The 26,816-nt window shown below is 34.9% G+C and overlaps 1 protein-coding gene across 1 annotated transcript in view; it reads left to right on the forward strand.

The window, feature by feature from the left end:
- Nucleotides 1–26,253, forward strand: part of LOC142339958 (vesicular glutamate transporter 1-like) — a 58,861-nt gene extending 32,608 nt beyond the window's left edge. The window contains exons 5-7 of the mRNA XM_075390328.1: nucleotides 11,829–11,974; nucleotides 16,549–16,641; nucleotides 25,731–26,253. Coding sequence (XP_075246443.1) covers nucleotides 11,829–11,974; nucleotides 16,549–16,641; nucleotides 25,731–25,919 — 428 coding nt within the window. The 3' untranslated portion in view covers nucleotides 25,920–26,253. The remainder of the gene's footprint in view (nucleotides 1–11,828; nucleotides 11,975–16,548; nucleotides 16,642–25,730) is intronic.
- The last annotated feature ends 563 nt before the right edge of the window (nucleotides 26,254–26,816 follow it).

Genomic DNA, 26,816 nt, shown 5'->3' on the forward strand with positions numbered 1-26,816 from the left:
AACAAATGGGACCGGTCTTAATTGAAACTTGGAAACAGATCGACAAAAAGCAAAGGGAGCAAAGTATGAAAAAACGTTCATAAACATTTGCTTTCAATTCAGTTAATAGAAAATAGTTCGAGTTTACGTTGTTTTCTCAGAAATCGTAATATATGATCATAGGGCCTATTTTCTACGTACATACGAGTGGATGGTAGTTTGACTATGATGAGAAACTATTCTGATTCTGTATGAGCATAGTATAAAAATAAAAAAAGCTGAAATAATTTTTTTTAAAGAGGACATCGTCTCAATAGGACCATAACATTATTTGGTTTGTCAAAAAGCACGATGAGACGAATACTAGCAATGATATTGTTGCTCGTTCAATAATTACCAGTAATTCTCCCAATTGTATAAGCAGTTTTGAAAAAAAAGTTGGGCTAAAGAAACATTTTTGGTGCCATTTGTGTTGCAAAAAGCCTGAGTTTTGAGAAAAATTGTGCAAGTTTTAGCTGAAAAAGTCAGAACAAACCAGTCAGCAACCCTCTTCTGTATTTATAGGCACAGTCAGTAACGCTATTGTAAACAAATATAAAAAAATCTGCAAAATTTACCAAAAATAAGCAAAAGTTATTGTGAACTTGAACAAAAACAACGGATATGATTCTAATGTGCAGAAAATCTTAAGACGAGATAACTCCCCAGAAAATCGAAATTCAAAAAGCTTTTTTCAGTTGTATACTCTATGGTGTATGGCTGACAACTCTCTGTGATGAATATATTAATGGGCCAAAATTGACTGTACAAAAAAACAGTTAGCATATTTTCACTCCTCCACCAAAGTTGGCCGGAGCAGCAAGATTTCCTCTGCAGAGTATGAGGAAAGATATTTTATCTCCAGAGTAGATTTTGTTTTTTGATTTTGGTTCTGCAGGTAGGGTGCTTCACCTTCTAATAGCTGTTTTCATGAAACATTTCTCTGAGAGAAAGCTTGTAAAAACAAGTAAAAAAGACGTTGTTCTGTGTGACGTTGCACTCTTGCACTCGTCAATTTCATATTTTGCACTAATCTTCTCTTTAGTTTTTTTTCGAAAACATTTAACAAACTCAGCGCATCTTTCAATTTTTTGTGTTAAAAATTCAAAAAGTTGGCCGATATGTTTGCTCTAGGCAACTGCAAAAAACTGACGACCGTTAAACAACTTATTTTGCTGTCACTTTTTCATGTAAGTTCATTTTTTTGGCAAAATAGGCTTTTGAACACACTTACATAGATGCACAAAATTCGAACTTTTCTTGATAAAATGAAAAAGGGACCAACCGGCCCCTGAAATTAGATCAAAATGTTCAAAAAAGACGATAATTTATAGTAAAAAAGATCAGCGCTTAAGTTTGAAGCTTCTTCTTTTACGTATAATACTAATAATTTCTCTCAAAAGCAGTTTGAAACAATCATTCAACTGTTTGTCTTTTTAATGCATTATTCTTGACTGACCCTTTTCTTCCGTCGAACGAAACTGGATATACCGGCAGCGCCGGAAGGTACATAGTCTCAGTGCAGTTCTCTTGGGGTTCTTATAAGATACAGGTGTGTCTCTGTGCTACAGGTTCAGCAAAATTGCTTAGGAACGGCTAAGCGTGCAAATTTCGAAATGCGACTTTTGACCAACACTCCGCTTTTTTACACCCTCCGCCACTCTTATTCTCCCGCCTTCTGAGACTAGCTTTTCTATGCTTGAGTTATCTCGAGCTAAAATGAAACCTGTTTTTTGTCCTGCGTAAGTTGATTTATGTTTTCCTTCGAGCATGATTTTTGCACGCATTTAAACCAACCATAAATCATACAGTTAACTTAAATTGTGTCCCGGTTTTTCACCCCTATTCATTTAACCCCGATTTATTCACCCCTGTATCATGTAACCCCTCTATCTTTTAACCCCTCTGTCATTTCACCCCGATTTTAATCTTTTTAAAATAAGGAATATTAAATTAGCAATATAATCATTTGGCCATGCCTCGCGGGCCATGGCCATGCCTCAGCGGCCCGTGGGACTTGATATGAAACTATCGGTTACATGACAATTTACCCAATGCCATCATACCCAATGCCAAAATACCCAATGCCATTATACCCAGTGCCAAAGTACCCAATGCCATTATACCCAATTCACATTGAGATTTTCGTTCATAATCCGAGTACTAATTAGCAGAATAGAGCTCTTACACGTATGATTTAACAAGCGGAATTATTTAATCTCATGTTCGGTTGTGATAGTTTCATATCAAGACTCACGGGCCACTGAGGCATGGCCATGGCCATTTAATATGTTAAAACTTAGAGTAATAGCGACTGCTAATTTGTTGTCGGATTATTGAACGGAAGTATCAACGTACATTGGGTATAATGGCATTGGGTATATTGGCATTGGGTATAATGGCATTGGGTATTTTGGCATTGGGTATAAAGGCTTTGGGTAAACTGTCCTGACACCGAAACTATCACAACCGAACGTGGGATTAATTTATCCACTTAATTATGACAAAACATGCCTTTAATGTCCACTGCTATTTGGCGGGATGAAATGATAGAGGGGTGGAATGATAGAGTTAAATGATACAGGGTTGAATAAATCGGGTTTAAATGATAGGGGTTTAACAGAATAGGGGTGAAAAGAAGTAGAACCAACTTAAATAAGGTAAATGTCAAAAAAAAATTTCGAGCTAAGAAAATTCTTTTAATAATTATGACTGTTATCAATATAGCCCTTATGTGCGATTTCTTCACTGATTTAGATATGACTTTTATTTCCCCCTTTGTTGAGAGTATCTGTATTACTTCTGGAATAATCGGAATAACTACGTTCAATGTAGTACTTTTATTAAAACGAAGCTGCCTGTTGTGTTGACTAACTCGCACAGTGGAGTTCTTGAAAAAGTTTCTCGAAATTTGTTCAATTTGTTCCTCTATTTTAAAAAAGCTTATAGTCGAATCATTACAATTGTAATATTTGATAAGCAGTAGCACTTTTAGCCAACTACTGAATAATGTTCACATAATTGTTGACACAACGAGGTGGCAAAATGTCAGCAAAATGACACCTCTGGTTTTGCCTGAGGATGAATGATTTTTTTCCTAAGCTTATGAGCCGTCTGCTTGAAAAAAAATGTGACTCCTCATCAGATTGATATCGCTCAAATATGACGAAAAAACCGCGGTTCGTGTGACCAAAAGTTTGTTTAAAACTTTGACTCAAAAAAGAGTGGTTGATTCCAAAAAAATAGAAAGAAATAGGCAAGTCCAAGTCATGTAAGTATGATATAACTCAATTGTGACCGAAAACTTTGTTCCTTTGACACAACACTAAATTCTGTAGAACCACTTAATACGCAACAGATTCGAGAAACACGAGTTGCATTTTTTAAGTCATACAACGCCTGACTAAGTTTATGCCTCCAACAACGTCTTCTCGTTATTTTGAAAAATCTAAAGGTTTTATGGAATAATATGTCAGGCAAGAATTCATGCAAGTAATCAAAAACAGTGTCAGTGTAACTCTTTTCGTTTGATTCGTTTTGCAACACTTATATCATTCTTTTTATCTTTACTAATCTTAATTTCAAGCTTAAGCTTTTGTTCCGAACCACTTGTGGGGAGAGGAACTATATACTCAAATGGTTTTTTGTTCAGTCACTTTTCGCCGATCCATATATTAACCGTAGAGGGTTGAGCCAGCGTATAATATGGAATTAGAAAGATTTTTATTTTCGTTTTTACAGGGAATTATCGAGGTTGAAAGTTTTGTGAAGAGTAGACGGAAACATGTCGTACGTTGTTTTTATTCACGTTCTGAATGTTTTTTGACAATTCTGCAAAAGTTTGCTAGACCTGTTAACAACAATGCTATTGGTTTTACTTTTAAGGATGGAGAAGGCTTGTCTATTGGTTTTATCCAAGTCTTTTGATTGGTTTTTTTGCTAATTTTTCGAATTTTGGAAATGTCTTTTTCTAGTCAAAAGTGGGTATAAATACGCTTTTTTCACACCACTTTGTTTAAATATACCAGAAGTAGAGACCTAATGTACCCTGACACAACTTTTGAAAAGTCCAAAAAATACTGGTTGTACTTCTCTCTAGTTTTTTGAAAAATCAACTCAATAATTGAGCAAAACACAATTTTTACTTTTGGTGTAAGGAGATATTTCACTTGCCAATCGATCTATTTTCCAAATGTATGGACTAATTAATTGTTTTACTGACGCGTTGCAAAATCGGGGCTAAGTTTCAACTCATCTTGGATCATACAATCAGCATCTATTTGTATTATAGTGGAGCGCGGTCTCTTTCAAAAACTTTTTCCAAATTTTTTATTTTTATGTTGGAGCGCGGTCTCTTTCAAAAAATTTTTCCAAATTTTTTATTTTTATGTTTATTACCGACTAGAATGTTTTCAAACCAAGGCCCAATTTATGGCAGATGCTATGGACAACAAAATTGAGCCAAATGAATGTATATTATCTCTTCAGATAAAAACTCATATTTTTTGGCTTTGATGACGTGCTTTAGCATATTTAAATTGATTTTTTCGTTTTATCTACACTTTTTTGTAGCCTCCTCCAGGACTTGGTCCTTATGATTGTTGATTCAATTGGGCTCTTTAAGAGCTGTAACTGGACCTATGCAAAGCTCTCAGTTGTTATCTAATGCCTCCTAGGACTATAAATATATTTGTTGTAAGAAAAGATCAGTGAAGTTTTGAAGGATGCCAAATTTTTATCTTTTTTCTGTCCAAATTTAGCTTAGGCTCAATATATACAGAGAAAACCTTATTCCAAGTGATGTAAAAAATACTCTTTATAAAAGTTTTGTGAATTTTCCATTTTTGCTTAAACTTGAGGCTGTAATTTGTTACCTCTCCAAACTATCAATTTAATGATAATTCTATTTAGCATTAAAAGAATGTGTAAAAGAATGTGTAACGATTTGAGTGAACAATTTACAGTTTTAACGGCTGCAAAACCAATCTCTAGTAAAATTTATGTTTTTTTTTTATTTTTGTTTTTAATTGTGGCTCTTTTGTTGTCGTACAGCCTTTGTTGTTTCTATGGATGTTTAAATGAATCCATCTTGTGGTTTACAGCTAATAGCTTTGGTGCTTTCAATCAAACTATACCTTTAAACAATTTTGCTTTTCCGAGTTATTGATCTCATAGTAACTTAGTGTTGTTCTTACAGAGCTCATCAGCTTTCTGTTGGTCCAAATAATGTTTGCGCTGTTGATTGTGTTTGGACTGACGTCTTAAGAGCTTAGATATGTGTTTTTAAAAGAATTTCGTGAGTTTTCGTTACTTTCTAATTTTGTGGTTTTTTTTCTTTTCCCTTTCATAAAGTCTTTTTTCAAGGAGGACATTTAAAAAAGGAGAAGCAAGCGCAAAGTTCCAATAGGAATTCTGATTCAAAGTTTTAATGGTTTTTATGGTTTTATTGTTTTTATGATTCAACAATGTGTCTTCAAAAAATTGTTTGTTAAATTGTGCATTCTGCCCGTATTCCGTATTTGATGTCTATTGTGATTCGGTCTTTCGATCAACAACCTAACTATCTTCATCAGTGATTGCACGTTAATCTGGTTTTGTTATAAGTTCAATGTTTATGGTTTGTTTGAAATTGTGAATTAATAGTTTTCGAAAATGTATTTTTCTAAAATTTAGCGGAAATTTAGCAAAAATGTATTTTTTAAAAATTCGGCTTTATCATTTTACTTTGTTTTTGTCAATTCTGTTAATTGGCCTTAGTAATGACTGGTCGCATGCACTTTCCAGTGGATCAAGATCCAGTCTTGACAACGGTATTATTTTCAACTAACTTTTTCTGGCCTTTGGTACAAGGCATTTTCAACAGAGAAGTATGATTTTTGGATATTTCTCCTTTTCTTACCTTTGTTTTCTGGCCGCATTATCACACTAACGATTTTGCCCAACTGAAGTTGAAAAATTTTTTAGTTGAAGAAATTTAATGTTTTTCACGAATGGCTTATGTTTTAAACGGCTGCGACGCCGCTTTCTTGTTAATTTTCATTGATTTTTTTTCGTTTCTGTCGTTATCTTTTTAGTCGTTTGACATATTATGGATAATGAGAGGTGCAGATTGTTTCCTATGAGATATAAACTAACCTGGTTAATGAATCAAGTTGATTCGTATTGGTTTTAATCAATTTGAAATTGGTTGTTTTAAAAATTTGGAACGTATTTCTGAACTTTGCGCTTTTTGCTCACCTTTGTCGGCCTATTACCTAGTGTCATTATTGACAAGTCTGATATCTTACCTAATAAAGTATATGTTAACTTGTGTAGTTCAGGTTTTATATGATTCCATTTTGCTTTGTAGTTAAGTGTTTTTTTTTCAAATATAGACTTCGAGTTTTGGTCTCAATTATTGGTTGATACCATCTGATTTTTATGTTTGTCTTGTCCAGTATTCTTATAAAGGGCAATTCTCAGCCATCGAATCCAGCATTGCTTTTTGGCTTACTTGTTTCTTGAACGATATCTGAATTTTCAGAAAGTTTTCTATCACATCATTTGGTCGACAATTAAATCAAAACGTGGATGAGCGGGGTCGGAACCTTATTTGCAAACGCACACTACTGAGCCTCCTTGTTTAATGTCAATTGTTTAAACCTTTGATTGCTGAGCATTACTGTAATCAAATTTCAGCAAAGTTTGTTTTTTTAGTATAGTCAATCGGGTAAATTTGCGAGTGACCTGGTTATTTTAAACGTCTAATTGATTTTCCCTAACGTAATTTTTTTCGGATTTTTTCCCGGATCGAAAATAATTTTTTCCCGGATTTCTTGATGCTATTTAAGTATTGCACATTGAAATTTTAAAACTCCGCAACCCATTTCATTTTAATTGATTTTTTTCAGCGTCCTATTTGTGGCTCGAGCTGAAGTTTTTCTGATAAAAAAAGCGAGAACTTAAGTAAATATACACTATCCAGCTTTTTTGAGCATATTAGCGTGTTTCTTAAACTACTTCCTGAAAAGCCCAGAAACCATGTATTGTAAATTGTACGAAATAAACTTTTATTAGCTAGCCTCAATTTTGCTGTGATATCTTATTTTTCATTTTTTATTCACAACTGAATTTTTAAAATAAATTTGATGAAAATTATGTCAAGCAGCGCGCACTCAGCGCTTTTTTTTAGTTCAAAAAATTTGCAACCTGAAATAGGGTAATTTAATTAAAAAGTGACAGCCTTTTCTTGATCCAAATTAACCTTCAGACCCCAATTTTTAGCCCTTCTTGTTTGGAAAGAAATGACTTTCCGAGAAGCGGAAGATAAGAAAATTTGCATTCTTTTTAAATGTCAACTTAGTTTTAAGGCTATGTGTCTAATCTGAGCCTGTATCTATAAAATTTCCTATTTTCGGTATTCAGATGTCACTATATACCCCGTTCAAGCATACACGTCACGCCGCCACTATCATAACACACATATGTACACATACAAACACACACCTATAGGCTTAACCCACCACCAACGCGCACACATATACACACATACACACACATATACACACACCACTCACACCACCACAGGGGCAAGTAGCGGCTACTATGCTAATAAGTGGGACTACAGCAGTCTGTTGTTATTACTTCAGGATTGAATGTATTTAACAGGAAGAAATTTCATATTTGCTCGTGGCTCCTGACACAAACGCACAGTGGGAACAGACATGAAGGTGTTTTCCTTAATTTCCACCTACGCATCCTCTTCACAAATCTTTTGTAATTATACCATGGATAGATGAAAGGGATTAAATCAGAGCGGAAGCGACGGGATAAAAAGTCCATCTCGTATGCAAATTACATGCCAGTTTTGCCAAGGAAATAATCACTGAAAAAGACAACAATTTTCATCATAATCACAACCATACACTGCTCGCTATATCTATACCTTTTACATTTTGCTCAAGTGTCGCGCAAAAATTTTAAGGCGACATTTCAACTCATTTTCAGGCAAAATACTTATATATGCCATACTTTAAAATACACTTAAAAAGGTTCAATTTGAAAATAAAGGATACTATGGGCAATTTTCGTCCGTTCCACGCATCTATAATCAGAGGCAGTTTTGCTGTGATGAATCGATATAAAAAATTCCTTTTTTCATTGTGCATTTCACGGCCTATTTTTTAAGGCACCTCAATCAATACCATTTTGATGCGACACACAAACACACATTTTCAAGACGTGCATTTCCCGATGACGTGGTTTACTTTTGTGGAATTAAAACGGAATTAAATTTCCTAAAATGGGGGATGAACAAATGAAATGTGCAATTTGATGCTGAGCTTGTGTTTATTTCCCTTTGAATAAGCAGGAAAAACTTTATGTTCAGGTTATGAAACAAACGTTTAATCACGCGCAATTGCGTAAACTGAACTGAAAAATAATCAAGAAAGGTTTTGTTCATCAAACTTACATTCGATTTTCATTAAAGGACATGTACTTTTAATACTTTTCACCTGCAATTTCAATTTGTACTTTCTATAAATTCTGTCACAGGCTTTTTTATACTGATTGAGTTAGAATATAGAATGCACTTTTAAGAATGCCTGGATAATTAATTGAGGAAGCTTGTATGGAAATGAAATAAGCTGATTTGAAATTTATTGGGCAATATTTTGAAAAATGAGAGATAATGAATAGTTTATAAATGTTGTATTGTTTCGGAAGGTTCTGACTTTTATTGGTCTCGTAGGAAACAAGGAGGCGTCTAAAATTGAGACGATAAGCATTTTTATGGTTCTCTTAGGAAGTTATATGGACTGAAAAAGAAAATATGATTAATTTTTTTAAAAAATGCATTTAAATTTCAGAGAAGGTGTGCATAATTCTTTTGGGACTGTGAGAAAAAATGCTCTCATATAAACTTTTTTGACCTATAAATACGTAAATCAGTAGAACAGAAATGATATTGCTCTTATAATTTTTTTTTGAGAGTATGATTGTTCAAATGTTTTGGTGAAAAAAATCAATTGATCCATTTCGATATGTGACTTCATTAAAACCAAAGTGTATTTCCTTGTAATAACCCTTCTTAAAATCAAAGAAGTCATAATTAATGGCATTGAAAAACAGAATTGATACATAGTGTTATCAGTTATTTAAGATATCTATGAAATCATTTATATTCCATGATCGCTAAGATGTCATAGATTACATCGTATGATTACCAAGAATTAAATAATTACCAACAATTCGAATAAAAATTGTTTTGTATAACGAACAAACCGTGCGTACACTGATGTCATTTGTCTGGATGGCATCCTTTGTGTCATTTTCTGGAAAAAAGAAAATTAAGTTTTGTGATTGAAGGTGACACTTTAAATGATTAAAATCTGTCAGTTGCTCATTTCGACTAATTGATTTCTTGCCTGAGCTGTCACAGCTATCAGTTGCAATTTTGTCTCATCATAAAGGACCCATACTTGAATCATTTCAGTGCCATAGTGAAATGTATGGTACTATAAACAGCTCCTTAGAAATAGTGACCAGAGACCAGAGCCCTTCTCAAGTTCTTTTGTGACATCGTGCAGCAGTTTTCCTGTTTCCGTGCTTAGTTTGTAGCAATTCAGTTAACTTCTTGTGGCAATTTTTTGTTCATTTTGGGCTGCTTCTCTAAAATGTTTGGGAGTTGAATAACGTATTATGAAAGTGCTTTGAACACACTGCAAATAGTCAGTTCTGCTTTTATGATATCTTTGCGAATGTTAATCTACTGCCACTTTTTGTATATAAAACTGCGTGAGCAACTATGTACCAAACAACAAACAGACTTGTACGCGGAAACAATAGGAAAAATTTCATCTTACATTTTGAAAACTTTTGGAGATCTCACAAAATAAAAATGAAAAACGGGAGCCCTATCATGGAAAGACTGTATACTCACTTAAAGCTCTATTCTATCTAAATTTTTCAATTCTCTGTTATTAGTTTTTAACACCCGTACTTAACGCCAAGTCAATATCAGTACTGGGCAAGTCTAATTCTAAGTCTAAGTATCAGTACTGATTCAGAGCTATGATCATAACACATTTAAGATCTGTCAGACTTGGCCAAGGCTTGCCAAATCTTAATCCAAGTCTTTTCCAAGACTTGCCAAGTCTTAATCCAAGTCTTGGCCAAGACTTGCCAAGTCTTAATCCAAATCTTGGTCAAGACTTGCCAAGTCTTAATCCAAGTCTTGGCCAAGACTTGCCAAGTCTTAATCCAAGTCTTGGCCAAGACTTGCCAAGTCTTAATCCAAGTTTTAATAGCCGAAAAAAACGTCAAAACTGATCAAAAAAACGTCAAAAATGGCCGAAAAAAACGCTAAAAATGGCCGATAAAAAAGTCAGAAATAGCCGAAAAAACGTCAAAACTGATCGAAAAAACGTCAAAAATAGACACAAAAACGTCAAATCTAATCGATAAAACGTCAAAAATGGCCGGAAAAAATACGTCCAAAATTGATCGAAAAAACGTCAAAACTGGCCAAAAAAAACGACAAAAATGGCCAAAATAAAGGTCAAAAATAGCCAAAAAAAAACGTCAAACTCAATAACTATGGGTCCCCCGACACTAGGACCTATGAGGTACCTCATTCTCGTTCGCTAATAACTTTTTGAAAATGGAATCATGCTTGACCGGAGTTGTAACGTTAGTTAGCACACATGATAAGCTAACTCATACTAAAAAATGAGCTTCCTAGGTGCACTCAAAAAAGTTATTAGAGAATGAGCACCAGGCATACCTCACTTTTCGGGGGTACGGTACTTGAAATCGAGAATTCTGACCAAAGTATAAATCGGATCGGGACGTGACATAGCTCATTCAATCGGCCGTTAAAGGAGCTTCAAATCCATATATATGACTTTCTATTTGGACCAGTAATTCGCGAATCAAAGACCAGCGAGCTATGACCCCCCGACCACATAATTTATAACTCATTTCCGATTATAACCCATATTTATAACGTTATAACCGGGTTGTAAACAGTGATATGAACTATTATAGCTGGTGAATTATAACTAGTTTTACTAGCACTAACAGAGGGCAACATTGGCTCTTGAGTAATTTTATTTTGAGGGACATCTCTCGGCGCTTGTTCGGGCTGATTTGTAGTACTTTGCACCAGAATAGGGTCCACTTGGTGCCGAACCACGGGACTTCGGGCTATCACGGGAATCCTCACAGTAGCAGCCCTATTGACAATTTTGCCTCGGTTCAAGTTCGACATTTGGCTTATCTGACAATTACATAAATTTGGTGATTTCGACTATTTTAGAGGCTGAAACGGCTGAAAAATGGCTGAACGCGGCCCAAAACACCTGAATAACCCTCAATTAGTGCTGAAATATCCTCAATAGACCCTCCTGGGGTGCTAATATACAATTTGGTATGCCCCCAACATCATTTTATAGCACCCCGGGAAATTGCGCAAAAAGTAATGCCAAAATCGTTGCGAAATTTTTTTGAATTCGAAATTTTCGCTCGAAATTTTTTGAAAAGTTGGTTTTGACTTGGGAATCAACTTGCAAGTGTTACCCAAGTCTTGGCCAAGACTTGTCAGACTTGTAAGACTTTTTTTGAGACTTGCCCAGTACTGGAAAACGAAATAAAACTTGGATTTAGACTTGCCCAATACTGACATAGACTTGGAGTTCGGTACGGGCATACACTTCCTTGTCACGATGTTTGATAAATGACAGTAGAATTCAAGTGTTCTTCTAATAACAATATTTGCCTTGATTTACACGTTCACAAATCATAAGCTCATTTTTTTCATTTTTTTTCAGCATTCACTGGGGCTGCTCTTCTCTTCATCAGTGCAGTCTACTCTTCGTCATCGGGAGGATCTCTTGCATGCATTGTGGGGGCAACTGGACTGTCAGGAATATCGGCTGCTGGATTTCTACCAAATCATCTCGACATCGCACCACAAGTATAACAAATTTAGAGACTCGCCATTTGATCCTGAAAAACACAACCAATTGATTTTTTTATCGATAGAGAGAGAAAGATATAGGGCGGTCATTTCCTCCCTCAAAATGGTTTTGGCGTTTTTTTCCTATATAGCTTAAAAATATTATTTCAGGCATGATAAAAGTCACTACCAACGTATCAATTGTGGCCGCTTGGTCTATAGGAGTACACATTTCAACTGAACGCAGCACTATAACTATTTGTGTCCACAAAATTGATTCCTGTAGCCATATAATTGTGCCTGGTGCGTAAGCATGGCGTCACAATACCGTGTGAAATGGGCAATGCTTGAGATACATTTTTTTCTACCCTCGAACCAAGTCTGAAACGGTTATTGTAAACGCGTGTCTTTATATTTGAATTTTGTGCTTCACCTTTCTCGCTTAAAAGTACTTTTCCTTGCCTGAGTGATTCCATTTTTTGCCAAAAGAAACAGATTGAACTGGTAAAACTTTTAGGATTTTAGGTATCCTAGCGACTCGCGTTCAATTTGCAATTTGTAAGTGTACGTTTTGGCAAAATTGCTGAATGATTGAGGTGGAAGGATTGAGGTGGCAAATATTCAAGGTTTGTGGGATAATTTTGTACTCCCATTTTCTTTTTTTTTTTCAAACATCTAAATTAATAATATAACCGAAAGGCTAAAGTTTACATGCCTTCAGAATAATCAGGAATATTTATTGAAATAATCAAAATTATACATTAATCTTTGGGTTATTAATTGGTGTTACCCATTAACCTGTTCGTTCCACTATACGTAAAAATAAGACACCAATGGTCCTAACTGTCTATCTATTGCAAAATTTCCATGCTGACGTTGCAAAAACTCTGTTAAAGTTCTTTTGAAAAGAGTTTTGTTCTTGGTCGCTCTTGCGTTAAAGGGTAACTTATTCCATTTTTGTATGCCCTTCAAAATCAAAAAGTTTTACTCTACTTAGTATACTTTGCGTTCTTATAATCAGATGTTTTGTCCGTTTGTTCTGTTTTAACTGTAAGCGGTTTGCACATTTTTTAAATGTTTCTGATACTATCCTCTGATTCAAGTCTGTGTGGAGTTTTAATATACTAAACTTTGAGATAATTAATTCAGCTAGTAGGATATGCAATTTGAGATGAATATCATGACAATGATCGATTTTACGATTCATATAACACACTTTTATACCGCAATTAATCTGTCGATTTACACGCTGCATGTATTTTGCTGACAATGTTTGTAACTAAAATCCACTGAATGACAAATTAGACTGGACTAAAGATTTGAAAACTTGCAGCCTTACTTCCAAAGGTATATGGTTTCTTACCAGATGTAGTGAGCGAATGGCTGCCGCCATTTTTTTAAAAACAAAATTTAGATGTGCTTCAAAAGTCAACATTGAGACAAGGTGTATTCCTAGATAACGAGAACTCTCAGCAGATTTTATCAATGTTCCGTTAATAGTATTTTTTGATTTGAAATCGTCCCTGGTAGAAAAATAAAAAACTTCTGTTTTATGAGCATTCAAAATGAGTTGATTTTCCTTCAAGTAAATGTCCGTGTTCAATAAAAAAAAATTCAATTTTTGTTGCAATTGTTCCTCCAGGTACAAATCGACATAAAAAACTAGTATCGTCTGCAAATTGAACAAGCTCAAAGTCATCTTTGATTTTTTTTCTGAGAAATCGTTAACGTATAAAAAAAATTAGGGGTCCTAATACTGTGAATTGCGGTACTCCATGATCAACGAAAATGGGTTCTGAGACCTCGGTTCCTATTTTGACGCATTGTGATCTTTCTTCGAGAAAAGGTTTGAACAAATTAACTGCAGGGTCAGAGAAGTTGAAGCACTCTGCTTTTTTAAGAAAGATTTTGTGCGAAATTGAATTGAATGCTTTTGCAAGGTCTAAGAAAATTGCTGCAGTGTTTTTCCATTTTCATGGTTTTCTGTTACTGTCTCAGCCAATATTTCTCCCACACTGTTACACCCCACTCCCACTTCAATCCTCCCGCCATCATACTAGCCTCCCTTTGCTTAAGTCTGCTACAACCTTGTCCCATTCTTCACTTTTCAATCGAGAGATTTTGTTCCAACAGTAGTAGGTTGTTCGTTTATTTTTCAAATACCACAGCGATAATCTTGGTAGAAAGGAGACCCACGGAACGGACAATTTTTCGGCGCTGATTGTCTCCGTACGTTTAACATCAGGATAAACACAGAACGATTCGTTTTATGACAATACGAGGCTTTTTGAAATGAGATTTAGAGACTTTCCACCTCTCTGCATAAATCAGTTTTTTTTATACAGATATATGTTTTATTTTCTATTGCCTAGTAAATTTAATGTCCATAGTCTTAAATCTTTGTCTTTGTTTTAAATAGTATAGAAATATACCATACTTAAACCATACAAAAATTTTTTGTAGGACTTAACCAGAAATTGGTCGTTGAAATACTTTTTTCAAACGGAGTTTCATCAATTAAGGTTTCAATGAAACTGTTGGCACTTAATACCTTAAGTACTTTTTGGCCCTTAATTAAACTAAACATTTGCATATTCTAATAGGCAGTAAAAATTGCTTGATAAAAGTTTGTGTTATTGATCCGACCCCTCTTGAGGGATGATCTATAAACTCAAATGTGTTTTTTTTGTTCAGTCAAATTTGACCGATCGATATATTCATCGTAGAGAATTGTGTGTGTATCAATAAAGAGTCAGTCCAGCGTAGAATATGTATTCAAAAAGAATTTTTTTAATATCGTTTTCTAGAGAGAGTTATCGAGGTTTAAATTTTTGTGAATATTTAGACTGATTTGCGTTATTTTTGTTCAGATTTTTCGGATGTTTTGCCTTAAATTTAATCATTTTGTTAAAATATGTTAAAATTGGTAACAATAGTGTTGTTTATTTGATTTTAAAAGTCTTGTTGTGTTGTTGACTACTTTGATTGACTACTTTTTCTAACCAAAATTATGGCTAAATATTTCAAAATTCAGTCTTTTTCAATAAAAACTGCACGAAAAAAGCTTTTTTTAGTCCACTTTGATTAAATTTGCGGGAAAACACACCCAAAAACCACTAACATAATCTTTTTAAACTCCGAAGGGGGCTAGTCCTACTTCCACTACCATTAACAGTGCTCTGGAATTAAACTTTTGCCGTTTTTTGTTAAATTTTCTCGATGATTATCAAAACGCAGCATTTTTGATTTTGTTTTTTACCAATAAATTAGTTGCATCTATAACATTCGAAACAATCAATCGTTCTTACTGAACGAACAGCAACAGCACGGCTAGTTTTGGTCCAATCTTGTACTGTTACACTCCAAAAACATTTCCGATTGTAATCAGTCGGTCTTTTTTAAAAAAAAATCGATCTGTTTTATGTTAATTAAAGAACAGAAGAATTCAAAACAAAGCACACTGGTGATAGGTCCTTTTGGATCCCTGAGCGTTTCCAAAATATTGTATCTAGTTTTTTACTTGAAAACTTGTGGTCGTTGTCACTTTTAAAACCATTTGACTGTTAAATAAACAATGGTTTTTTGAAGTTTGCCACCTTTTATCTTAATTTGGTCAACTTGTAGATTAGTGTCAGCAAAAAAAGATTGCTTCGTTATTCTAATGAATTTTAATTTAATTTTTCATTGCGGTTTCACGCGTTAAGTTGTGGTTATTTGTCTTTGATACTAACACATTTAAATTTTTTTTTTGATTTTTAGGCATTTTCCCAATTTTCACGCCTTTTTCTTTTTTTTTCTTCACATTATCACGTTTTTGAGAGTTCACATAACAAATTACTGGCGTTTAAAATAAGGCAGAATTAAACAAATCAAAATCTTTAAAGGTAAAGGTTATAGTTTTACGGCTTCGACACCACTTCTCATCACTTTCTCGTTTGGTAGACAACTATGCCAGAAAAGTGGGTGAGCGGGGTTCGAACTATATGTGCAAACGCACATTACCGAGCCTCCTTTTTTGTACCATAAATCAATGTGACAATGAGGGACTCAAGCACGAGAGAAATGCGATTATGCTTTCTTGAGTTTGAAACCTCTTGAAAAAAATTTACCGGCCACTCTCAAAGTATCGGTTATCCGATAGCATTACTTATTTCATAGCATTTCACCGATAGCATTACTTATTTCAAATAAAAGTAAAACTAGTTTTTCCCACAAAACTGCTTCGATTAGCCTAAAACTTGATTTGCCGAAACTCTTTATTAGTTACTTGAGCTCCAAATCAGAATCCAAACTTTATTTTAAAAAAAAATAATATGTGCCAGTCCTTAGCTGCAATTCGTCTTTTTAATCCGCAATTAGTAATGCGAAAGAATTTTTATGTAACTATTTATCAAAAAGTTTTGTTATCAATTACAGTTTCTGTATAAATAACATGTTCATAGCTATCCACAAAAACAGCGGCAAATTCAAGTGAACATAATTGAGCAAAATGTACATTTTTCGGCGTAATAATTTTAATGTATAAAACAGGCCGAGTTAGTAACTTGGAAATTCTGTATGGGCTTCACAATAACAGTTTTGTGTTTTTTTAGTATGCAGGAGTTCTGATGGGCATCACGGGAACAGCTGGCACCATCCCTGGAATCGCGAGTCCAATGGTCACCGGCCTCATTGTCAAGCATTCTGTAAGATTGTAGTTCTGTTCATAGACTGTTCAATTTAGATTGTCAAAGCTGTGTTCAGATTTTGGGCTATGATCAGACATTCTTGCGACCTTTGTTCAGACTTTTGTGCGACCTATGATTAGACTATGATTAGACTATCGCGCTACTATAACACCCTCCAGGCCCTGTAATTTTGGATCACACTTATACACACGCTGCAAACCAAATGGTCTGATCAGAGCTGGATTAGGTCTAGCACATTGACTTGGGTAATTTAGAATTTTTGAAGTAAAACTAACTGATCTGCTCTATAATCTGCTCAGATAGCATCATCCAATACTCAATTACTTATTATTCTGTGCGCTTTCCGTTTTGGTGATATATTTTTGTAGTCTCCGATTATAAATAGTAACTCGCAAATGCACGCTGATACTAAATGTAATGAATTTTTTTTGTGGGCTAGTTTGCCGTATATTCTAGCACAATTGGCTAATACCTTCGCATCAAGTAGCCGAAAAAAAAGGTTTTATAAGACTTAGAAGGAGGCAGATACCAATAAAACACCCGGCTCAATGTATAATTCTTACGGGGGTATCACCGCTAAAATCGTACTGCTTTTTGGTGAACATATTTTCAATCGAAATTTACCGCAACTCTTACAATAAATTGTTTTGGATTTTAAATAAATTTTAAAACCTCGACCCGGATATTTTTTTCTGAATCTATAATGCAGAGATCCGGGGAGCGTTGAAATAGATTGATGAAAGTTATCTTTTACAATTGAACCCACGAATTACGTCATTAGATTTTAAATTGATTTCACATTTGTCGAATTGCCATTAGTTTTCCTGGAATGCATTTTAAAGCCCTCCTAGCTTGATTTTCTTCGATACTTACTCAATTTTGGAGAAACACCCGAGAGAATCGCATAAGCTCAAACAAAAGATTTTTTTATAAAGGCACTCATTGTTTAAACGTTAACCCAATGTTCAGCGACCGAATTGAGCATGCCCTGAGAAATCAAATTACTCAGAATCGGCATCCAATTTCACTTCCGAACCTTATTTGAACTCTCGCTGTGGCAAAATCAAATGAAATTTAAAGCCGTATCAAAAATTTTAATTGCGATTTTCCTAATAATCTCCTCAACTCTTTTCTTTTCACTTTCCACATATCCATTGGATCGAAACTTGTGGTGGTTGAGCTTACTGACTCAATAACCAAATTGAATAGCGCTTCAAGGCCATTTCAAGCATTAAAGCCAGAATAGCATGACAAGCGAAATTTAATGTTACATTCGACTGAAGCCATACGGATTTGTTCACTTTTCAACATTTACATTTGGTAACTATTATTAGAACGCAATTGTCATACACGAAGTGAAACTCAAACTGGAACTACCTCAACTCCCAGCAAAACAATACTACGATTAAACAGTATTGTATCAGAATCTTTGAGATTGAATTGCGAATCAACCTGTTATTGAAACACAATATTCGACAAAACTTCTACATGGTTAACAAACTTCTTCTGACATCAAATTTACACTGAAAAAGTGATGTTATGGAAAAGTGTTCACAATTTGTCGACATTCTTATTTACAACCAATCATCAATTCAATTTGATATGAAAACCCACGTGACTAGCAGTATAAATAGAGCTTGAAAAACTACCAAAAATTAGTTGAAACTCGTTAAATTTTAATCTTATTAAACTGACATACAGTGCCTATTGAAGCACAATTTCTTGAGCTGTAAATTACTTGTTATCTTGTCTTGTTTCTGTAGATCATTTTAGTGATTGTACAGTTTTAAATTAATTTTGACTTGTGAAAAGAGAATTAAAATTGATCTTCTCAAAACTTTCTTTCTGAGGAACGAAGTTCCCAAGTAAGAGAAACTTTATGCAAAGCATAGAGCTAGTTTCTCTTACTGGTTTTAAGGAAGCCGAGCATAGTTTTGATATTGGTGATTTTTGAAGCCAATTGAGAATCAGAAAGCTGTCTATTAAATTGAGTCAGATTTATAATATCTGAGTTGCTTCGAAAGCGCCCCTTTAACGAGGAGGTTCGCTACAAACTTGAAATTTGGTTGACAATTAGATGAAGTCATCCTTGACAATTTGTTAGCAGCCGATCTTGCTATTTCGATTTATAAGTAGAATTATTAACAAAATTTCAACAAAAATTTTATTGTTTCAATTTGAATTAAATTGTTATTCTGAGAGAAACAAGTTTGTTATACAGCAAAGCTGAGCAATTAGTTAGCAGAGCTAATTAAGCGACAAGTATTGCAACGGTAATCTACAGTACAGCGGATAATACAGTTCAAAAAAGTTAACTACAAAAACACAATATCCTGACAGATTTGAAACCGCTGAAACGAACTGGGCGGTGTATAGTTTTCCTTGACTTTGATAGGAGAGCAGCCGTTACAAAACTGGCGAATTGAAACAAATAGACATGCCTTGCAATATCATATTGGTCTTGGCTTAACTTGAGATTCGTTATCGATAAATATACGATATCTTTTTGTGCCACTAGCTATTGAAGTGCACGGGGTTTCTCATACAAGGTAATGGCCGTTATTGCTGACAAAAGAAAATTAATTTCCAAGGGTTTTTGAGTAGCCCTAAACAAACTGGACCCGTCAGTTTCTGTAATTTCAGTAATGCTATCGCGGAACACCAATCATGATACTTGCTAGAGCCGTTAAAATCCCAAATTACGTTGACGAAACTCACCCAATGAGAGAGGAGTTTCCGCTCCAAATTTAGTCAACATCGAAATAGAAAAAGATATCAGTATTTTCACGGACCGGTCATGAGGACTATAATGCAACATTTTTAACTGGTTGTGTGGTTTCATTTTTAAAATGTTTCCCTATGTCTGTTTGACGTTTTTGTAAGAACTTTGATGTTTTAAAATTGACGTTTTCGTGGAAAATTAGGATACGATCTTGAAGAGCTCTTAGCACGATTCAACAACCACATTTCATGCTAAAACGTTTTTGAGATCTTGACATAGGAAAACGACATTTTCTTGACGTTTTTGACACTTGAAATAGGGAAATGAAGCCGAGAGTCCAAAAGAAAGCAAAAAAAATAAACAAATATCAAGAGTCAAGAGCGGTTCTCACAGGAATGGATCTCAAAAACGCAAAGGAGACGAAATAGCTTGATAATAACAATGATTTCTCCTATATCTGCCAAACACTCTCTACGGAAGTACAGAGAAGTTTGTGTTTTATAGCTAGATAGCGTGCCAATAAGTTGTTCATGCTAACAAGAATAATTGTGCAAATAAAACTGTTTTACCAAAATTTTTGTCGAGATTAGTTATTTCAGAAAACCAGCATGATATCATGCGGTATATTTGCACAAATCCCTTTACTTTTTGACCAGGCAAATTTTTTGATCTATAAAATAATCCTCCTACTACTTTTGAGGAACTGTCAAATTATTGGTTTTTCCCTTAATACATTAAAATTCCAACAACTTATTTCATTAAATCTGCAGTACCAGCCCCCAGTCCTGAGTGGCAAAGAAAAAAAGAAGATCATAATGAGCTGGAGAAATCAGATGCCAGCTTTTAACTCAACTTGAGATATTTTCCGACAACTTTTTTCAATATTATATTGTGTTTTGTTTTGTCTTGTTTTCTTCTCGCGTCTTGTTTTGCTTTTTTTTGAGATCTGTAAAAGTGTGGCTTTTTACCGTGCTATATCAGTATTCTCATGACCAATTTCAGTAACTCCATCGCTGTCGATCCCCATCCAGGAATTTAAAGAGAGGAGGGAAGAGCCATATAGTTCTTACTGGAAAAATCTCAGTGTTAATTTTGTGAATCGACGAGAGAAAAATTTACGACAGTTCCTGCACAATTTTATTGATTCTTAATTTTTAATCCTGAAACATGACCAATTGTGCTGAGATCCTACTGATTCTTGATTGTTTATTTTGTCAAGATCTGATTTCTGAATTTTTTTTTTCAAGCATCCTGCATTTTTGTACATATCTTGACGTTCTCTTAATAAGAATTTTACCAAGATTAAGATTTTTCAATTTTCGGTTCACTGGGTATGAATAGTAGCGCCAAAATATGAAGCAGAAGCATATAATCAGTTTTTCAGTGGCTAAATTATTCAAATGTGCTCTCGACGAGAATTGATTAGATGCCATTACTAAATGGTTTGATATTGTGCTCGAGAAATTATTCAACAGCTCGGCTTCAGCTTGCAGTCGGTATCACTGCACACAAAATTCACACTGCGCTCCAAATAACTTCAAAAATTTTCCCCCAAATCACAGAAATTATATGACTTAGAGGAGAGGTTACATTTTATGTTTGCATGTTTTTATGGTAAAGATGAAGTAATTCAAAATTGCGAAACCCAAACGTATATTCATTTCATACTTAAGATCAAAGTTGCTCGAATGTACATTTAGTTAACATGCTTAAAATGAACTCTATCTTTGAAAAAAAGGATTAATTAAAGGTTCCTCAATAGCTTTAAAAAACTGAATAGTTGTTCATATTACTGCAATATTTACCCCGGGGACGTAATTTGAAGAGTTCTCTAACATGGAACATTTTGCGTTGTCACAACTCATTAATCAAGTTATTACATTATGGCTAATCTCCCTCATATTAACGGGGCAGTAGACCAAAAAGGGTTACTTTAATCCCCCTCAAGCCGTCTAATGTTGCGGAAAATTTATTCAGGCTTAGGTGCACGAGTGAACAAATTGCGGGTGGTTTTAAGCGAATTGTTTTCACTTGATTTGGATGAAATTGAAAAGTTGCTGCCCCTTTTGCGGGTGTTATGATGGCTCGAGATCTATCGTATTAGTCTATGCTCATTGGTTTTGGAGACTCCATTTTATCAGAGGTCAGCCCAAACTGCCCAGAAAAACAACTAAAAAGCACAGCAAATTAATTGAACGTCCGAAAACTAACAAAGCCAAGATAAACTGTGAGCGCTAGAGTCTGTGTGTTTTTTATACACAGTCTGGGGTTTAGAACAGGGTGATCATTTATCAGACCGTTCTAAATTGAAATGATTTTCCCACTTTTTCTCACTTTTTGGCGTTTTCTCGACCTTCTTTGGACGTTTTTCAGACTTGTCAAGTATTAAGACTGACAAGCGTAAAGAAATTTAACATGACAATAACTCTTAATCAGTGTTGATATAGACTTGCCATTAGAGTTGCCCAGTTCAAACATTGAGCTATTCATAGGTCCTATTTCGAATCAGACTGTGTCATCGGTTGCCAACAACTCGGTTGAAAAAATTACACAAGTTGAAATTTGAATTATAATTGGAGCCAAAGACATACAAATGTGAGCTAAAATTTATGCTACCTATTTATAAGAAAAGTCGTAAAAAAATTCTTCCGTGATTTTCATGTGAGGTGTTTGGTTCCGTTCTAGCTAACATTATTTTTAAATTAGGTCACCTTATCAGGACAGTCTCAAAGAAATCAGTAACTACTCTGTTAAATCAAGTTCATCAACTCAAGGTAAGAGGATGTCAGAAACAACCTTTTCTGGGTGCTCAAATTTAGCATCTGATTACTAGTTATGAGCTTGACAAAAGATGGCGCTTTAAAAATTGAATACGGGCTAATTTTTGTAGCAATTATTTATTGACCTATCCTCAGAATTGCAGAGAAACAATAATATTTTTGATCTATGAGTTTTAAGTAATCAAAGCGTCTAGATGTTTTGCCGAAACCATTGCATCCGCCTTCTTTTTTAAGCACGTTCGACGGTATTGGTTCGCAATATCTATCAGATCGCCATTCTTGCTGAAGTCAACGAAATGAAGTTTCCACATCAGGACTCAAATTTTGTGGCTTCCTCTTGCCTTGCTTTTCGTTTGTCGCTCAATAGAATAATTCTTGGGTTCAAGAAAAGAAGTTGTCAAGACCATTCAGATAGTGAAAAGGGCTAAAACAGACTTTGCTTTGTCAATCGATCTGAAGAATATTGACTTGCTTCAGTAAAAATTAGCTCTATGCGATTTTGTCCTGTTTCATTTTGTCATTTAATAAATGAGTATATGTGTTCCCTTTTGACTTTGTAGTATCGCTGTATCGTCAATGCTTTCGTTAAACAAACAACCAAAATTTTAGATGAAACCCGAAACTTGTTGACCCCTCTTCATTGTCTGAACTCTTTTCCCTTTGAGCTTGCGTGATACATTCACAACTAATTCCTTTTTGTTATTTTCCCCAAATGTGGTAGCCGAGCTTCCTAATTCAGCAACCAAATGGAAAATCGGTTCAAGGCCGTTTCAAGCAGTGAACTTAGAATAGCATGACAAGCAAAATTTCATGCCACATTTAATCGAAGCATTTTGGATTTGTACACTTTGTTCAGCATTTATATTTAGTAACTATCATTAGTACCTAATTGTCATACATGAAATGAAACCCAAAATTAAATCACGCTATTATTGCCACATATTCACGTGTTCACAATCACACAAATGTTTAAATGGAGTAAGAGATATCCAACTTGGTAAAAACAGATTCGATGAATTTTACAATTTTCTTACCAACCAACTCAGAGAGTGCGGGGCACCGTATATGGCATCCCAAACCCCAAATTCAGTGTATTCAGAGAATCCTACGACATAGTGATCTACAACCAATCAGAGATGCAAATTTGACATCTACGGCAGTATAAATAGAGCTCGAAAAAATACCAAAAATCAATCGGTTATATTAAACTGACATACAATGCGTATTGAACCACAATTTCTGGAACGCTAAATTAATTGTTATCGTGTCGTGTTTCTGTAAATCATATTAATGGTTGTACAGTTTTAACTTAACTTTGTCTATTGAAAAGAGATTTGACTTTAAAATTCTCAAAAGTTTCTTTCTGAGGAACAAAGTTCCTAAGTAAGAGAAACTTTGTGCAAAGCATAAAGTCAGTTGTTTTTCTTACTTGCTTTAACGAAGCCTAGCATAGCTTTGATATTGGTTGTTGCTTGTAGCCAATTGAGAAGCAAAATGTTGATGATTGAATTAACGGAGTATTAAAAATTGAGTTATACTCTGATCGCTTTTTTATGAAGGAGACTTGCTAGGAGATTGAAACTTTGCATATCTATGGCCAAGATATAGTGCTATCATTTGTTGGAATTAGATTTTCCTATTTCGGTTTATAAATTGAGTTATTAAAAAAAACACAACAAAAATTGATTGTTTCAATTTGAATTATTTTGTTATTCCGAGAGAAACAAGTTTGTTGCACAGCAAAGCTGAACAATTAGTTATCAAGAGCAATTGAGCAATAAGTAATGCAACGGTAATTTACAGTACAGCGGATAATACAGTTCACCAAGGATAACTGCAAAAACACAATATCAGGACAGATTTGAGACCGCTGAAACGAACGGGGCGGTGTAAAGATTTCGTTGACTTTGATAGGAGAGCAGCCGTTACTCCAAATTCATCGAGCTGTTTGTGGTCGCCACTTGAAAATTCCGAAGTGTTGTAAGATACTTCCGTCTTTAGGAGTTCGAAGCTTCCAAAAATTTTGCGAAGTCAATTTCCTACCATTTCTGAGACTCGAATAGAAAACTTATTTCCACCTTCAGTCTGCACCAACTCTGCTAAGATATTTACCTGATCTTTAACATAACTTCTGTCCACGTGGAGCCTTTCTTAAACATTGGGTGCTAGGCACTTAGGTTTGCTCCTGGCTCAACCTTTCTGAGGTGAAAATTGTTGAAAAACTTCTACAACTCGGTGAAAAATGGCCTACAACTCGGTTGAAAAAATTCAACAAGTTGAAATTTGAATTTTACTTGGAGCCAAAGACATACAAATGTGAGCTAAAATTTATGCTACCTATTTATAAGAAAGGTTGGAAAAAAATTCTTCCGTGATTTTCATGTGAGGTGTTTGGTTCCGTTCTAGCTAACATTATTTTTAAATTTGGTCACCTTATCAGGACAGTCTCAAAGAAATCAGTAACTACTCTGTTAAATCAAGTTCATCAACTCAAGGTAAGAGGATGTCTGCTTGTTTGTGGTCGCCACTTGAAAATTCCGAAGTGTTGTAAGATACTTCCGTCTTTAGGAGTTCGAATCTTCCAAAAATTTTGCGAAGTCAATTTCCTACAATTTCTGAGACTCGAATAGAAAACTTATTTCCACCTTCAATCTGCACCAACTCTGCTAAGATATTTACCTGATCTTTAACATAACTTCTGTCCACGTGGAGCCTTTCTTAAACATCGGGTGCTAGGCACTTAGATTTGCTCCTGGCTCAACCTTTCTGAGGTGAAAATGGTTGAAAAACTTCTACAACTCGGTGAAAAATGGCCTACAACTCGGTTGAAAAAATTCAACAAGTTGAAATTTGAATTTTAATTGGAGCCAAAAACATACAAATGTGAGCTAAAATTTATGCTGCCTATTTATAAGAAAAGTCGGAAAAAAATTCTTCCGTGATTTTCATGTGAGGTGTTTGGTTCCGTTCTAGCTAACATTATTTTTAAATTTGGTCACCTTATCAGGACAGTCTCAAAGAAATCAGTAACTACTCTGTTAAATCAAGTTCATCAACTCAAGGTAAGAGGATGTCTGCTTGTTTGTGGTCGCCACTTCAAAATTCCGAAGTGTTGTAAGATACTTCCATCTTTAGGAGTTCGAATTTCGCAAAAATTTTGCGAAGTCATTTTCCTACCGTTTCTGGGACTCGAATGGAAAACTTATTTCCACCTTCAATCTGAACCAACTCTACTAAGATATTTACCTGGTCTTTAACATAACCTCTGTCCACGTGGAGCCGTTCTTAAACATCGGTTGCTAGGCACTTAGGTTTGCTCCTGGCTAAGCCTTCTGAGGTGAAAATGGTTGCATGTACCTACGCGATGTTCCCATGCCGAACGACAAACAGAATCTGCTCGATTTATCTTGCATTCTGTCTCGATAACAATATCCAATGTTTCGGATTCACTCATAGCTTCCAAAGAGTTTTTGACACAATAGAGTTTACATTATAGATCTGAGAAATTTATAGATCTGAGAAAAGCTAACAATTTATGGAGTATTCTAAAATTAAAAGTGATTTTCATTTTTGTTGTGCTTCAGAGTCCTGAGGAGTGGCAGACAGTATTCTACGTTGCAGCCATCGTGTATGTCTTCGGTGCCATCGTGTTTGGCACCTTCGCCAGCAGCGACACCCAGAAGTGGGCCATGGACCCAAATGCAGAGGAGGACGAGTGTTTCAACCCCGAAACCCAATCCATAACCTCCACCCAAATCAGTCGATGTCCGTGAAAACAATACGTCAAGGCCATACTCATAAGCATAACAACTATGGCTATCGAAGACCATTAGACTCTTACAAAGGTCACAAAAAATCAACTTTGGAGCTGAGCTGTAATTGAATTATCAGCTCGAAAAAAAATCATAGCACTGAAATTGAAACTAAAATCATGGGGGAAAAATCGTCGAGAAAAACCATGTAAAACGGGCATCAATTGTCATCAGAATGAGATCTTAGTCGTGAAATAAAAGGTATCAATTTGACTAAATGTAAACTGTGTATAATCAATTCAGTGTTTAACTTACAACATTCAACATCTTCAAAGTAAATATATCTGCAAATTGTTTCTCTCTTTTCGTCATACAGAAACAGCAAATTCATTCAAACGCTGCAAAAGAATAGTCTGGACAATGGTCTGACCTCGGTCGCATAAAAATCTGAAAAATGGTCTGATTTGAGTTTGATCAAAGGTCCCTTCCGTCTGGGTTGATCAGCCCAGTTCGAGCGCACTTCAAGCTCATACAAAGTTTTGAGAGCACAGAAGTCTGATTAGTGATCACTTTGTTCTGGGAGGATCTGATCAGAGGTCATTTGAATTTTTAAAAATGGGAACACAGTTTCCTCCATTTATAGTTCTTCTAGAAATTGAGTTTTGTGATCCTTTCAGTGAGAAACAAAACGCGTTCTATAAATTGCATTGGTTTTGAACAACCCTTTTTGAGGGAAACCTACTATTGATCAATTGCACTATTAAGTTGTTGGACAGATCTTTTTACGAAAATTCAAAATTGTAAGTTTTTAGAAACTAAGTTTTATCACATTTGCTCCTAGAAAATTACTTAAAAAAATGCTACTGAAAAATCTTCGTATTCGGCAAAAGATAACAAAGATATCAAGAGTAAAAATTA

The sequence above is a fragment of the Convolutriloba macropyga genome, chromosome 5, assembly GCF_964194025.1.
Source record: "Convolutriloba macropyga chromosome 5, txConMacr16.3, whole genome shotgun sequence".
In the NCBI taxonomy this organism is placed as follows: Eukaryota; Metazoa; Xenacoelomorpha; order Acoela; family Convolutidae; genus Convolutriloba; species Convolutriloba macropyga.